Here is a 14,473-nt window from a genome sequence, read left to right as displayed (position 1 = left end):
CCTTTTTTAAACACAGCTATACTAACTGCACTAACCACATCCTCTGGCAACAAATTCCAGAGTTTAATTGTGCGTTGAGTAAAAAAGAACTTTCTCCATTAGTTTTAAATGTGCCCCATGCTAACTTCATGGAGTGCCCCCTATTCTTTCTACTATCCGAAAGAGTAAATAACCGATTCACATCTACCAGTTCTAGACCTCTCATGATTTTAAACACCTCTATCATATCCCCCCTCAGTCGTCTCTTCTCCAAGCTGAAAAGTCCTAACCTCTTTAGTCTTTCCTCATAGGGGAATTGTTCCATTCCCCTTATCATTTTGGTAGCCCTTCTCTGTACCTTCTCCATCGCAATTATATCTTTTTTGAGATGCGGCGACCAGAATTGTACACAGTATTCAAGGTGCGGTCTCACCATGGAGCGATACAGAGGCATTATGACATTTTCCGTTTTATTCATCATTCCTTTTCTAATAATTCCCAACATTCTGTTTGCTTTTTTGACTGCCGCAGCACACTGCACTGACGATTTCAATGTGTTATCCACTATGACACCTAGATCTCTTTCTTGGGTTGTAGCACCTAATATGGAACCCAACATTGTGTAATTATAGCATGGGTTATTTTTTCCCTATATGCATCACTTTGCACTTATCCACATTAAATTTCATCTGCCATTTGGATGCCCAATTTTCCAGTCTCACAAGGTCTTCCTGCAATTTATCACAATCTGCTTGTGATTTAACTACTCTGAACAATTTTGTGTCATCTGCAAATTTGATTATCTCACTCGTCGTATTTCTTTCCAGATCATTTATTTTATTTTATTTATTTATTTAACAGTTTTATATACCGAAGTTCATTTATAAATATATTGAACAGTAAGGGTCCCAATACAGATCCCTGAGGCACTCCACACATTGCGATGTGTTTGCCCATGCTGGTGTTAGTTGTTTTGTCGCTCCTGGAGCGCCAGCCTAGCTATCAGGGCCCGTCCGGAGAGAGAGAGAGAGAGAGGGAGGGAGAGAGAGAGGGAGAGGGGGAGAGAGAGAGGGAGAGAGAGAGAGAGACTAGCCATAATGCCCTCACACTAGATACGTAATTATATCTCTATGGGAAGCCCACCTAGTAACTTGAGGTGAGGTTTAGGTATCACTCTGACATTCAAATTGAGACGTACGAACAGCACAGTGCTCTCTTGTGAAGATTTGATGACCTTCGGAGTGAGGAAACTCAGCCAAAGATGAGATTTATGCAATGTTCTCTCAACCTCATCAACAATGCACAAATATCATCTTTGTGTGAGTTTCCTCACTCCGAAGGTCATCAAATCTTCACAAGAGAGCACTGTGCTGTTCGTACGTCTCACTTTGAATGTCAAAGTGGCCCCTAACCCCTACACTAATACCTAAACCTCACCTCGAGTTACTAGGTGGGCCTCCCATAGAGATATAAATACCTATCTAGTGGGAGGGCATTATGGCTAGTCTCTCTCTTTATCTCTCTCTCTCGCAGGCCCTGATAGCTAGGCTGGCTCTCCGGGAGCTTCAAAACTACAAAAAATGGTCCACCCTGTGGTGGTATGCTTTTGTTTTTAAACCCAGTGCTGGCTTTTGGAGCCCGCCAGTGATTTTGTTTTTGTGGAGTGGAGCAGTAGCTTAGTGGTTAGAACAGTGGGCTACAAACCAAAAGAAACCAGGTTTCAAATCCCACTATCATTTCTTGTGACCTTGAGCAAGTCACTTTACTCTCCGTTGTCTCAGGTACAAAACTTAGGCCTGGATTCACTAAGCTGCGATGTTTTATCTCAGGATGGATCCCATCATTGCAGGGGGTGGAGGGGAAATACCCGCAATATTGTGCCCCTCCCCCCCCCCCCAAAATATCACAACTGTATCGCCATGTTGTTTTGCGGTAAAATTCCACGAGGCAAGACATCGCGGCACAGCCCATTACTGTGCGATGGCGGCCCCCAATGGATGGGGCCGGCCATCGCCTTAAAGGGCCGAGCTGTGAAAAACAATAGCGGCAAAAATTTTGAAAAAGTGACCAGGGGTCAAACTTGACCCCCCCCCCGCCCCTCCTCGGGACTGCCAACTGAGAGAGTACTTATCATAAAAGTTTAAAAATAGAACGGCAGTTTCACACAACAACAGTGGGCTCCCCCCTAGCCTATCCCTTTCCACAAAGGATAAATACTGACCACAGAGTAGCCCCTTTTCCATAAAAACAATTAACAGTCTGGTCTCCCGCTGTACCTCTTTCCCCCCCCCCCCCCCCCCCCAACTCCCAAGTTTTACCACCCTCCGTTAGTGGGAAGGTAGTCCAACTTCTCCCTCCCCGGACCCCAAAATGCATCAAATTGCCAGGAATAGAGGGTGAGTTTGACCAGCACAGAGCAAATGGTAGCGCTTTTGTATGTTTCCAGAAATAAATAGTGGGGAGGTAGCAGCTTGCATAGCACAGGTGGCAGGGCAACTTGGCTACTCCTCTCAACTATTTGCTAAAAGGCTAATAAGTGTCCCCTTGCAGGTGATCAAGCTTCTACAGCTGACAGGTGGGAGATATCCTTAATGCAGAAGGCGGTGTTAACGAGCGCAAGAGCAGGGGCAACTGGGAGGACCCAGTGGGCCAAATGGTCTTTTATCTGCCAACACCTAACATATCACCATGTAACCCCAAGTAGCGATACAGAAAATGATGCCAATGATTGGCTCTTCTACCTTGAAACTTATGTGCTTTGCAAGTTCCTTGGCCTCTCTGTCCATTTGGCTTGAATTACTATCTGAAGTCAACGGGCGCAGCATTGTCTTCATGTGTGCACCACACCCTTCACAGAAGAAGTCCTGGGACCTGGTTATAAACAGACGTTATACCTCAGCTTAACCACATGGCAAATACAATGGCAAACGTATGAAACTAAATCCTTCAGATTTATGAAAATCAGCTCTAGCAACAGAAATACATTTACTGTAAAGATCTAAAATTACAAAAACCCAGGTATCAACACCATCATCTTAGACTTTCCTGAAACATTCTGGAACTTTATTTAATTCAGACTGCATGCATGGTGGATACTAAAGATTCTCGATGACAGTAACTTTCCCTCTCTTTATTCCTTTTTTTTTTTTTTTAATAGATTTAGTTAATGCCTTTTCATTGATAGCTCAAGGCCAGTTTCATTCAGATCCTGTAAACCCTGTCTCCAGATAGCTTACTTGATGAAATGTAAAATTACTTGTTAATTTCCTTTCCTTTAGTCCTGCCAGACCAATCCAGAGAAGTAGGTTATGTCCTCCTGCCAGCAAATGGAGACAGAGAAAAAAAAGCTCAAAGCTGACCTCACTCACCGTATAAAGATCCAGTGCTGCCGTCAGCACTTCAGTGTCCTTTGTCAAAGCTAAGACAACCAAAGGCAATTGTTTTGGTTTCCAAATCCCAACCAAAACTAGATACAGCCAGAAAAAGTTACTCCATGGTTATTAATCATGGAATAAGAATCCCTATACTAAGCTCACAATTAGGCCAGCTGCCTTCAGTGTGGGCAACATACTCATACTTGGATTTCGGATTTTATCAGACTAGAAGCCTGTGATGATGTGGCTTCCTTGGGTGGGTTCTGGACTGGTCTGGCAGGACTAAAGGAAATTAAATTAGCAGGTAAGTTTAAATTTCACCTTCAGTATCATCTATGCCAGACCAGTCCAGCCAAGTGGGATGTACCAAAGCTCCACTTAGTTCAGATGGATTTTCATCTTCTGTTCATATCTTTTTTTCAATTAAAGTTTTACTGAAAGCAACAAAAAAGATAACATACAACAATATGTACACATCATGTTTCACCAAAGACATTCATAAGTTTCCCCCAATCTTCTCTTCCCCTCTTTCCTCACCCTCAAACCCACCACCCCTTCCCATCCCATTACACTGAAATCACAAACTGGGAAACACAGCATTACAGAACAGAAAGACATGAGCAGAGGGGATCAAGCAAATCACATAATGTGATCTGACTGAGAATAATACAAGGAATACCTGCTGAAATACCATGCCCACCACCCCATAAATATCACAACATGTATGCATTAGGTAGATAAAGCCCTCCATCTTCTATAGGGGCCCCATGTCGTCTCAAAGTTAGAGAGTGCTCCCTTACGCACAGCAGTAATTTTACTCAATATATATACTTTATCAAGTCGTCAACAAACTTCAGTTAAAGCTGGCAACTCAGGTACCCTCCATTTTAATCGAATCTCCCCTCTCTCCACTAGGAATATTTGATGTGTCAGTGATTGAATCAATAAATTACCCTCGGAAGTGGGAAAGTTAAGTAATTCGTTTTTCGTACTAGGAGTCAATTGAAAGCCTGTTAATTTAGTCAGGAACTTATAGATTTCTTCCCAAAATTTTGTAATAGCTGGGCAATTGCATCAAATATGAAAAAGACCCCACTGCCCCACATACCTTCCAACAACTATCACTAACAGTAGGGTATGTTCAGTGCAATTTCTCTGGAGTCAAATAACCATCTGAACAGTAATTATAACTGTTTTCCCAAAATGCCAGCCGAAATAGGGCTCTTTGCTGAGCAAAGGAGAATCAAATCCCAAACTTCCACAGTTAAAAGGTACTATACCACTCTCCCAAGCCATAATGTGAGCCGGTTTCCTCTCTAGTTCTTTATTTAAGAGTCCATATATTTTGGAGATGACGCTTTTTAATCTATCAGCCATATGTACAACCGAAGTGATAATTAATCTTGTTAATTGAACCTCGGTATATAAAAAGTTATAAATAAATAAATAAATATGACAGTAGCCCTTAAAAAGAGCTCTTCTCTTTACGAGGTCTTGACTAACAACCAAAGTATGCAAAATAATGACTCATTTGCACGTATCTAAGAAAGTTTTTATCATCTAAAGCACCCTTGAGCTTCATATTAGTCTGTGACAACATATGATTGCCGTCCCAAGGTAAAAAAAAAAACCCTCTATCAGCCCAGCTCTTAAAGTAAAGGGCATCTAATTCCAGGGGAAAGTCAAGATTATGGTATAGGTAGGTATTATAAAAATAAATTCTTTAACCCACTATGGATCCTTTCCATTGTGACCATATCAGCAAAGTATTAAAGGTACTAGAGGGCAACGAGCAGATCGGATGCCAAGTCTGTTTAGGTTACCAGAATATCTCCGAAATAGGCATCTCTCCCACTAAGCCCTGTTCTATGATTGCCCACTGTTTCTTTTCCCCCCATCTGTGCCAATCAACCACAGCTCTTAATTGGGCCGCCACATAATACCAAACCAGATTGGGAGCCCCCAAGCCGCCCCTAATTTTTGGTTTAAATAATACCTTGTTGGCTACCCTAGGTGGATGCCGCTTCCAGATAAAAGCATAAATATGTTTCTGCCATAATTTTAGCATTTTAGTTGAAAGAGGAATTGGTAGAGTTTGGAATAGATATAGTAATCTAGGTAAGATATTCATTTTTATAGTGGCCAGTCTCCTATGCCATGACAGTTCTAGTCTACCCCAAATCTCTAAATATTTATATATGGTATTTATTAATGGACTGTAATTATATGCAAATAGATCCTCTGTTTTCTGACCCAAGCAAATCCCCAAGTACTCAATATGATGTGTTGCCCACTTAAAAGGAAAAGCTTTTTGAAAAGATACAATTGCAGTCTGAGGAACCGTAACATTTAAAATTTCAGGCTTCTCAAAACTGATTTTGAAACCTGAGACTCCACATCAATCTCCTTTAAAGATCACTGTGGGTGTGTTACGGTAAACAGCATATGGTCAATGAACAGTGAAAGCTTATACTCTCCCTCTCCAATCTTAACCCCCTGAATGTCTTTACTCTCTCTAATTCGTATGGCAAAAGGCTCTAAAAACAGAGCGAACAGTAACGAAGATAAGGGGCACCTCTGACACGTTCCCCTCTAAACCAAAAAAGATTCAGAGTATCCCCCGTTAACTTTTTTTTAACTGTTTATTTTTGAACCACAGACTCAGGAGAATATTACATACAGCGCACTAGTATCATCTCCAAAAAAGGAGCCATAATCACAACTTGAAGACTATTTACCCCAGCAGGTGACCCAGAGGAACCCACCTCCCGCTCCCTCCATACCCAATATGGTCCCCAATCCTTATCCCCCGTTAACTTTGATGCAGGTCTGGGGGCGTTCATACAATTTCCTTATTCAGCTTATAAAATAGTGGCCAAAGTTCATTTTACTTAAGACTTTAAACAAGAAGTCCCAATGGACCATATTGAATGCTTTTTCTGCATCGACTGATAACAGAACAATCGGGATATTTTCTCTATAGATCCACCTAATGATATCAAAGATCTTCCAAACATTATCAGCGGCCATAGGCTGGGGAATGATTCCTGCTTGGTCAGAGTGAATTAGACCACTTATTATCTTGTTCAGTCTATTTGTGAGGACTTTGGCCATTATTTTCAGATCTACATTTAAAAAGGAGATTGGTCGGTACAAGCTGTAAAGCGAGGGATCTCTCCCTGGCTTTGCAATCACAGTAATCCCCGCTAGAATGGTTACATCCATAAAGGAAGCCCCAATCCTAATAGCATTAAACATCTTTGTCAATGGAACCTATCCGACAGGGGAATGCAATTTACTTCAAAGTTTTGGAGAGCATTATATCAAAAATTTGACATCGCCTTGGACTTAACCTCTGCCTACCATCCTCAGTCTAATGGTCAGACTGAGAGGATGAATAGAACGCTGAAACAATTTCTGTGATCCTATGTCAATTCCAGACAGAACGACTGGGCTGAATTACTGTCTTGGGCAGAATTTGCCATCAACTCGCATCCTGCTACCTCGACGGGGTCTTCTCCTTTCCAGCTCGTCTACGGAAAACAACCACTGCCTCCTCTGCCAATTCCATTGTCAGTGGCCTCTCCTGCTGCCCAGTCCACCGCAGCAGAATTATTCCAACTGTGGAAACAAACAAAGGAGCTCCTCCTCAAAGCAGGACAAAAGGCAAAAAACACCTATGATGCTCATCATCAAAAGGCACCACAGTTTCAGCCTGGAGACAAAGTCTGGTTAAGTACATAAGAACATAAGAACATAAGAAATTGCCATGCTGGGTCAGACCAAGGGTCCATCAAGCCCAGCATCCTGTTTCCAACAGAGGCCAAAACCAGGCCACAAGAACCTAGCAATTACCAAAACACTAAGAAGAACCTATGCTACTGATGCAATTAATAGCAGTGGCTATTCCCTAAGTATAATTGATTAATAGCCATTAATGGACTTCTCCTCCAAGAACTTATCCAAACCTTTTTTTAACCCAGCTACACTAACTGCACTAACCACATCACCTTTTAACCATGATGATAATCGTTTTGCCTTCCTTCCACCTTTCTTAATGCGCGGAATACATATGGACTGCGCCTCTAGGATTGTATTTTTAAACAATGTCCAAGCCTGTTGAACACTTTTAACCTTTGCAGCTGCACCTTTCAGTTTTTTTCTAACTATTTTCCTCATTCTATCAAAATTTCCCTTTTTAAAATTTAGTGTTAGAGCTGCAGATTTACTTATTGTCCCCCTTCCAGTTATTAGTTTAAATTTGATCATGTTATGATCACTGTTGCCAAGTGGCCCCACCACCGTTACTTCTCTCACCAAATCTTGCATTCCACTAAGAATTAAATCTAAAATAGCTCCCTCTCTTGTTGGTTCCTGAACCAATTGCTCCATGAAGCAATCATTTATTATATCCAGGAACTTTATGTCTCTAGCAAGTCCTGATGTTACATTTACCCAGTCAATATTGGGGTAATTGAAATCTCCCATTATTATTGCACTGCCAAATTGGTTTGCTTCCCTGATTTCTCTTTGCATTTCATCATCTGTCTGACCATTTTGTCCAGGTGGACAGTAGTATACGCCTATCACTATACTCTTACCCAACACACATGGGATTTCTACCCATATAGATTCTATTGAGCATTTATTCTCTTGTATGATCTTTATCCTGTTTGATTCTATACCCTCCAAGTACCAAGTACCTTCGACTTAAACTTCCTTCAGCAAGATTTTCACCTCACTATGTGGGACCCTTTGCCATCCTTTGGCGATTAGGGAATCTGACGCACAGTCTAAAACTGCCTCCATCTTTGAAGATACACAAGGCATTTCATGTATCTCTACTAAAGCCAGTGATACTCTCAGAATTCTCCAGAAAACCCCCAGAACCTACTAGTCTGAATACTGAAGATGACATCGAATATGCAGTGGACGACATCCTTGATGTGTGTAAAAGAGGCAAGACATGGGAATATCTCATCTCATGGGAGAACGATGGCCCAGAAGAGAACTCCTGCGAACCACTGGCCAACATTACAGATAAGGAGATGCTACATCAATTTCACCTGGCACACCCATGAAAACCCAGACCACCTGGAAGAAGTCTTGGAGGGGGCCCTTTGAAGGGGGGTACTGTTGCGTCTGTCGGTCGCAGACGGCTGCGATCGCTCTGCCTTACCTCTTTTCTTCCATTTTCCTCCTCCTTGGGCAAGATGGCTGCTTCTGGTGCCGAGTGCCGAAGGCCTCGGCATCTCCAGCTCAGCATGGGCATCCCAGTCCGCCACGCTCATTTCCGTGGCCTCCTAGGGTGCGCGCGCACATCTCCTATGCTCAAATATACGTCATGGCGGGAACCTCAGGGGCGTCCCCACTGCATGACATCAATACCTCTGGGTATTTAAAGCCTCCGCTATGCTTCTACCTTTGAGTTAGCAAAGACTCCGGTTTGGCTACTCTGACCGCTCTAAGCTGCTTGCTTAGACACTACTCTACACTCCAGGGACTCGCTCCATTTAGAAGCTCTAGGCACTCACTCCTCGGGGGTCTCTCGCTTCCATCCACCCTTCGGGGCCCTATTAATTAGACAACCACTCCTTGGGGGGGTCTATCTCTCTTATTTCATTTCAGGATCTCCGGACTATCAGGTACTCGCTCCTCGAGGGCCTACCAGTGCAGTGTATCCTGCACCACGGACCTTTGGTCCCATCTTCTTCATTATCAGGAAGACGCTTGCACTACATTCCAGTGAGTACCTCTATGATCCGGTTCTCCAATTTCACCCACCAGGCTCGGCTTATCCTGCACTGCAGGTTCCTATCTACCTTGAACATCTGGGTGAGACTTCTACATCTGTCAGAATGTATTGGTACCTTACCGGACTCCAGTGCCTTTCCTTCCTGCTTCATACCATCTATCTACAGCAGTACAATACAGCTTTCCACCTACGTGTCTGTTCTCTGGGTCTAGCCTATCGCTGTGGTTCCCCACGGGGCCCCTCCCCATGGGAGGAGTCATCTCCATTGCGACTAAGGGTCCACACAATGCCACAAACACAATATGTGCAGAATGCATAAAAGTTTATATTGTATTCGATAGTTAACCGGTAACCAATGCAGAGATAAGGTTTGGAGTAATATGGTCATGCTTTTTGGTGCCTGTCAGGATTCTAGCTGCAGTGTTTTGTAGGCTTTGTAATGGACGAATGGTGGAGGTGGGTAAACCAAGCAAGAGTGAGTTACAATAATCAATATTAGCAAAGATGAGTAGTTGCAAAACCATTCTGAAATCAGATTGGCATAGAAGCGGTTTTAATTTTTAAAGGTTTGGATTTTGTGATAACCTTCTTTTATTTTACCTGAAATGTGTTTTTTGAAGTAAAGTTCTGAATCAATGATTACACCAAGGTTGCAAGTATGAGAAACAGGAATTAATGTAAAGTTGATAGCAGGCAATCTTGGCTGCCAACATTGAGCCCTGGAATACTCGTCGTCCAAGAGCATCCAGAGCCCTGTGCTCACGACCTGCGAGAGCCAAAGCATGAGTTCAGAGCCGCTTTGCTTTCTTCAAGGCCGATTCCACCACTACAGACTAGTGTGGAATTCAAAACCTGTGGTGGGCTTGACGAGATAGACAGCGTTGGTCTTCCGGTTCATTTTATGCCTAGAATCCTGCTCTGTTAAGAGCTGGAAAAGCAGTGACTCCGCCATGATGTTTACAAATCCAGCAAACATCAGATCCTCTGGTGGGGACTTATGCCTTTCCTCTGGTGGAGAGGGTTCGGAAGGTAAGTCCTCAGACTCATATGTGGAGGAAACTGATGCCTCTCCCTCCCAGGGATCATAGGGGGCATCCTCCTTACTTTGGAAGCCTGGAGACACTTGAGGAGGAGCACCTACTGGGGTCTTAAGCTGAGATTCCGAAGGCCTCAGGAACATCGGTGGGACCGAACTAGACACCGGTGGAATCCTGGAGGCGCATCAGCACTGATGGTTCTATAGGCATCTACCGATGCAGAGAGCACTGGGGGAAATCGATGGCGCCGAGGGCACCGGCTTTGAAGGCTCTGGGAGGGCTAGCGCCGGTCGGGGTGTTGTGCGTAGCCTGGGCGCCGTCAACCCCGATGGACCTTCCTTGACCGAGAAATACTCACCAGGTTTGGAACTGATGGAGGCAGCGGTGATACACCCTTTGATAGAGAAGGGACTTGAGGCATTAGGGCTGGCTGCATTGGTAAGACACTGTTCAGCAGGTCCAGCCGCTCCAACAGAGGCATAAGCACCAATGAAGTTGGTTCCTGCGGCGGTGGCGGTCCCGGTGGAACTGGAGGCTCAATGCTCTAGAGGGCCCGGCCAACCGCCAGCCGCACATGCCTCTCCCACTCCTCCTCAAAGGCTGCCGAAGACAGGACGGTTTGAGGAGGCGGCAGCAGTGGAATCGGATTGCCCATGGAACCGTGGGTGGGGGGGAATCAAACCCTTCACCACTATCGGTGGGGATCGCAGAGGTTCCTCGGGTTGTCCAGAAGATACAACATCCTCCACATGGGACCACTTCGGGGAAAGGCACGGACAACGTTGGCCTTCCTGCGGTCCGAATCTTTGAGGATGAAGACTGGTGCTGGTGCTTTCTTGGACATTTCCTGGTGCTCATCCTAGTCGTTCCATGGAGCTGAGGGAGATGGACAAGAACAGGATCTGGAACACGAGGATATGGAACTCGCTCGGTCCCCTGCTCCTACTTCTGGACCAGAGCTCAGTAGCGGAGGGGACACCGAGGGGGTTGTGGCCAATACTCCCTTACCCTGCGGTGTCAAAGTCCCAGACGCCAATATCGATGGTTCTGATTTCTTGGCGCCAAACAGCTCCATTTTGTCTAGGCATGCCCGATGACCCTTGGGGGTCATTTGGGCCCAAAGATCAAAGCCACGGACAACATGCAATACCCCCAGGCACAGGACACAGACCTAGTGGGCGTCTGTGATGGACATGGTCCAGAGGCACTGGGGGCAACAGCGGAAGCCGGATGACGCCATGGGAAAAAGAATGCGGCACGCGGTTGATGCCTGGCAGCCACCGGGAGGCAACACCGTCAGTAATAGACTGCAAACTACCAAGGAAACTTACTGATACTGAAAAAAAAAAAACGGAAAACATGCAGAGAGACCTGATGGAACTAGGGAAAGAAGAAAAAACTTGTTTTCCACAGCAAAAAAGTGCAAGCTCCACAGCCACAAGGCTTCAGCTTCGTGGAAAGAGAGACTGAAGAGGGACCCCATGTGGACATGTGGATAGTAGCATGCTGAGTGTGTCAGTCAAAGTTTCTAGAAACTTAGACAAAAGTCTTCCGTGCTGGGCTCCATCTGATTATATCACCCATGTGTGAGGACTACCATCCTGCTTGTCCTTGGAGAACTTGCCTTGAGCTACCAAAGAAAGGGTGTGAGCTAAATTTAAATAAATAACTCTTACTGAGATCTGCTGTTAGTAGACCTTACAAAAAAAGTTTATGCTTTTAAAATGTTTGGCATTAGATTTAGTTCACTCCCTACTGAAGGACCTCCAGCAAAGTTGGCATACTTTCAAACCTGTCAACTCTGGATTCAACCCAAACTATAAAGTAAAGATAAAATCTGAGAAGCCAATGTACCAGGGCACACTCAACATCACCCCAGTGCACAGAAACACTGGTGCACAGAAACACCTTGCATGAACTAACAGACAATGTTAATGGCAGTGGGCCTAGAAGGTAAAGTATGCTTGTATTTCATCTGTGGATTTTATCGCAAAAACCTCCTGGACATGTAATTCTATTTTTTGCAATACTGTGTCTTTGAAGCACTTTGCATGTATTTTATCTCCATGTTCACAGCTAATAAGCTGCTTTGCATAATTTTGCTTCACAGTAGCAGATTAAGTTTTAGGAACTTAAATTCACAAAAAGTAAAATACATGAAATCCCCCTCCCCTCCGATATAGACTTTGTCAGTACTGGTGAATTCTCCCTTTAAGAAGAACTAACAATCGGGCCGATTCAGTAAAGTCCGCGGGAGAGTGGGCAAACGCCCGCTCTCCCGGCGCGCGTACAAGCCACTCGCCTGTGCGCGCGATTCTGTATTTAAATTAAGTAGTGTGGTAGAAATGGGCAAAAGGAGGCGCTAGGGACACTAGCGCGTCCCTAGCGCCTCCTTTTGACCCGGAGCGGCGGCTGTCAGCGGGTTTGACAGCCGACGCTCAATTTTGCCGGCGTCGGTTCTTGAGCCCGCTGACAGCCACGGGCTTGGAAAGCGGACACCGGGACCTCCGACTTAATATCGCCATGATATTAAGTCGGAGGGTGCACAGAAAAGCAGTTTTTACTGCTTTTCTGTACATTTTCCCGATGCCGGCAGAAACTAGCGCCTACCCAAAGGTAGGCGCTAATTTCTTAAAGTAAAATGTGCGGCTTGGCTGCACATTTTACTTTCTGTATCGCGCGGGCATACCTAATAGGGCCATCAACATGCGGGTTGGACACGCGTTTTCCGCCCCTTACTGAATAAAGGGTAAGGGAAAACGTGCGTCCAAGGGCAGGTTAACAGTGCTCCGTTGGAGCGCACTGTACTGTATCGGCCTGCAAGAGAGGCACAGTATTTATTCAATGGACAGCTGTGGCTATGTTGAGGAGCACTGCACATGCTCAGTGCAAACAAAACTGCACCTTAAGGGATGTGTTAGAGGCAGCAGACCTGAGAGTATCAGCCAGGCAAACTGCAAGTCAGTGGCCTAACCAGGAACCTCAGAAGAAGAGCTCCTAGCCTCTCGCGATTGTGTGGTTATGGGAGAAACTGCATAATCATCTTGTTGCTGCATGATTAACAACTTGCCACAGAATGAACATACCTGAAGCTTTCCCGTCTCTTAATTCAATCTTTTGAAGAAAGCTACAAGATGCCTGCCTTCAGTCTCAGCTTTCCCTACTTCTGCTTCAGCCCCTCCCCTCACAAGCAGCCTGCAGGGAACAGGAGGGGAAGTGACACAGGGACGGTAACATTCAAACAAGCATGCGGGCACACTTCTATGCGTGTGTGTGAGCATGCGGCCAGACACACAGCAATTTTATATCCTGCGCGCACATACACATGCATGTTATAAAATAGCCCTGGCATGCGTACATGTGCCCCAAATTTTACAAATGTGTGCACGCAGCCACGTAATGTTGGATTTGAGCTGTGCAAGTGCGGGAATTTTATAACAGGCGCGCGTCCACACCTTGACCAGTTTCACCAGTTCATCCACCAGTTTGACCGGTCTACAGTTAGGTCCTCTAAACCCCCCTGGTTCTTTAGCCGGTGCCTCCTCAGTTAACCCAGACCCCTCAAACTGGGTTTTTTTATTGACTCTTACACCTTCTCCATTGCAGAAGTGACTTACACTCATGTATGCCTGGGCGTGCACCCAGGTGCGTAGGTACTTGCCTGCACATCTCTTGGCCCTACCCCAGAATGCCATTCCCCATCCATGACCCGCTCACTTTCAGCCGTTTTTCCGTCAGATGTGAAATATTTGCGCATTGGGACTTGTTGCGCCACTGTGGACGTCTTATAAAATTGGACACGCGCATGTCCTACATATGCGCAAATCTCCTGATTTTGGGTGCACGCCCAGCTTCTAAAATTCACCTTTCAGGCTTTAGCAGATGAAAGTTAAAGCACTCTGTTCCCTAATCCGGCCCCCTTCTTTCAGTTGCATCCCATCTCCCACTTCTCCTGTCCTGAAGGGAACAAGAGGGGAGGACTGAAGTTAGACAGAGAAAGCAGTCACAATGTTTAATCCCTCAAAGATCTCTTAAATCAAATCAAAAGGGGTTTTGTTATTAATTCCTGGATGGAGTGATGTCACTTTAGAAGAGTTTCATCTTTATACAAAGATTCTTGCACCTGCATACATGTGGCCAACTACAAAGTCCTGGATGCATTTTTGGAAGTCTGCAACTACTGGTATCTCTCAGCTGGCAGAGAGGGCATTCATTTTAATTCATAAAAGCCTTGATGACTGGCACTACTGCTGACAAGTTACAAACTTGTATTAATTCAACCTCTTTTTTGTATCTGTTTCCATGTGCCGGATATCTTTCTCTGCAAT

General features: G+C 44.9%; 1 protein-coding gene across 1 annotated transcript in view; it reads right to left on the bottom strand.

Moving 5' to 3' along the window:
* Positions 1 to 14,473, bottom strand: part of UBE2J1 (ubiquitin conjugating enzyme E2 J1) — a 62,086-nt gene that overhangs the window by 12,595 nt on the left and 35,018 nt on the right. Inside the window, exon 6 of the mRNA XM_029595421.1 lies at positions 2,721 to 2,850. Coding sequence (XP_029451281.1) covers positions 2,721 to 2,850 — 130 coding nt within the window. The remainder of the gene's footprint in view (positions 1 to 2,720; positions 2,851 to 14,473) is intronic.

This window comes from Rhinatrema bivittatum, chromosome 3 (assembly GCF_901001135.1).
Source record: "Rhinatrema bivittatum chromosome 3, aRhiBiv1.1, whole genome shotgun sequence".
NCBI lineage: Eukaryota > Metazoa > Chordata > Amphibia > Gymnophiona > Rhinatrematidae > Rhinatrema > Rhinatrema bivittatum.
This window is presented reverse-complemented; position numbering and strand designations above follow the sequence as displayed.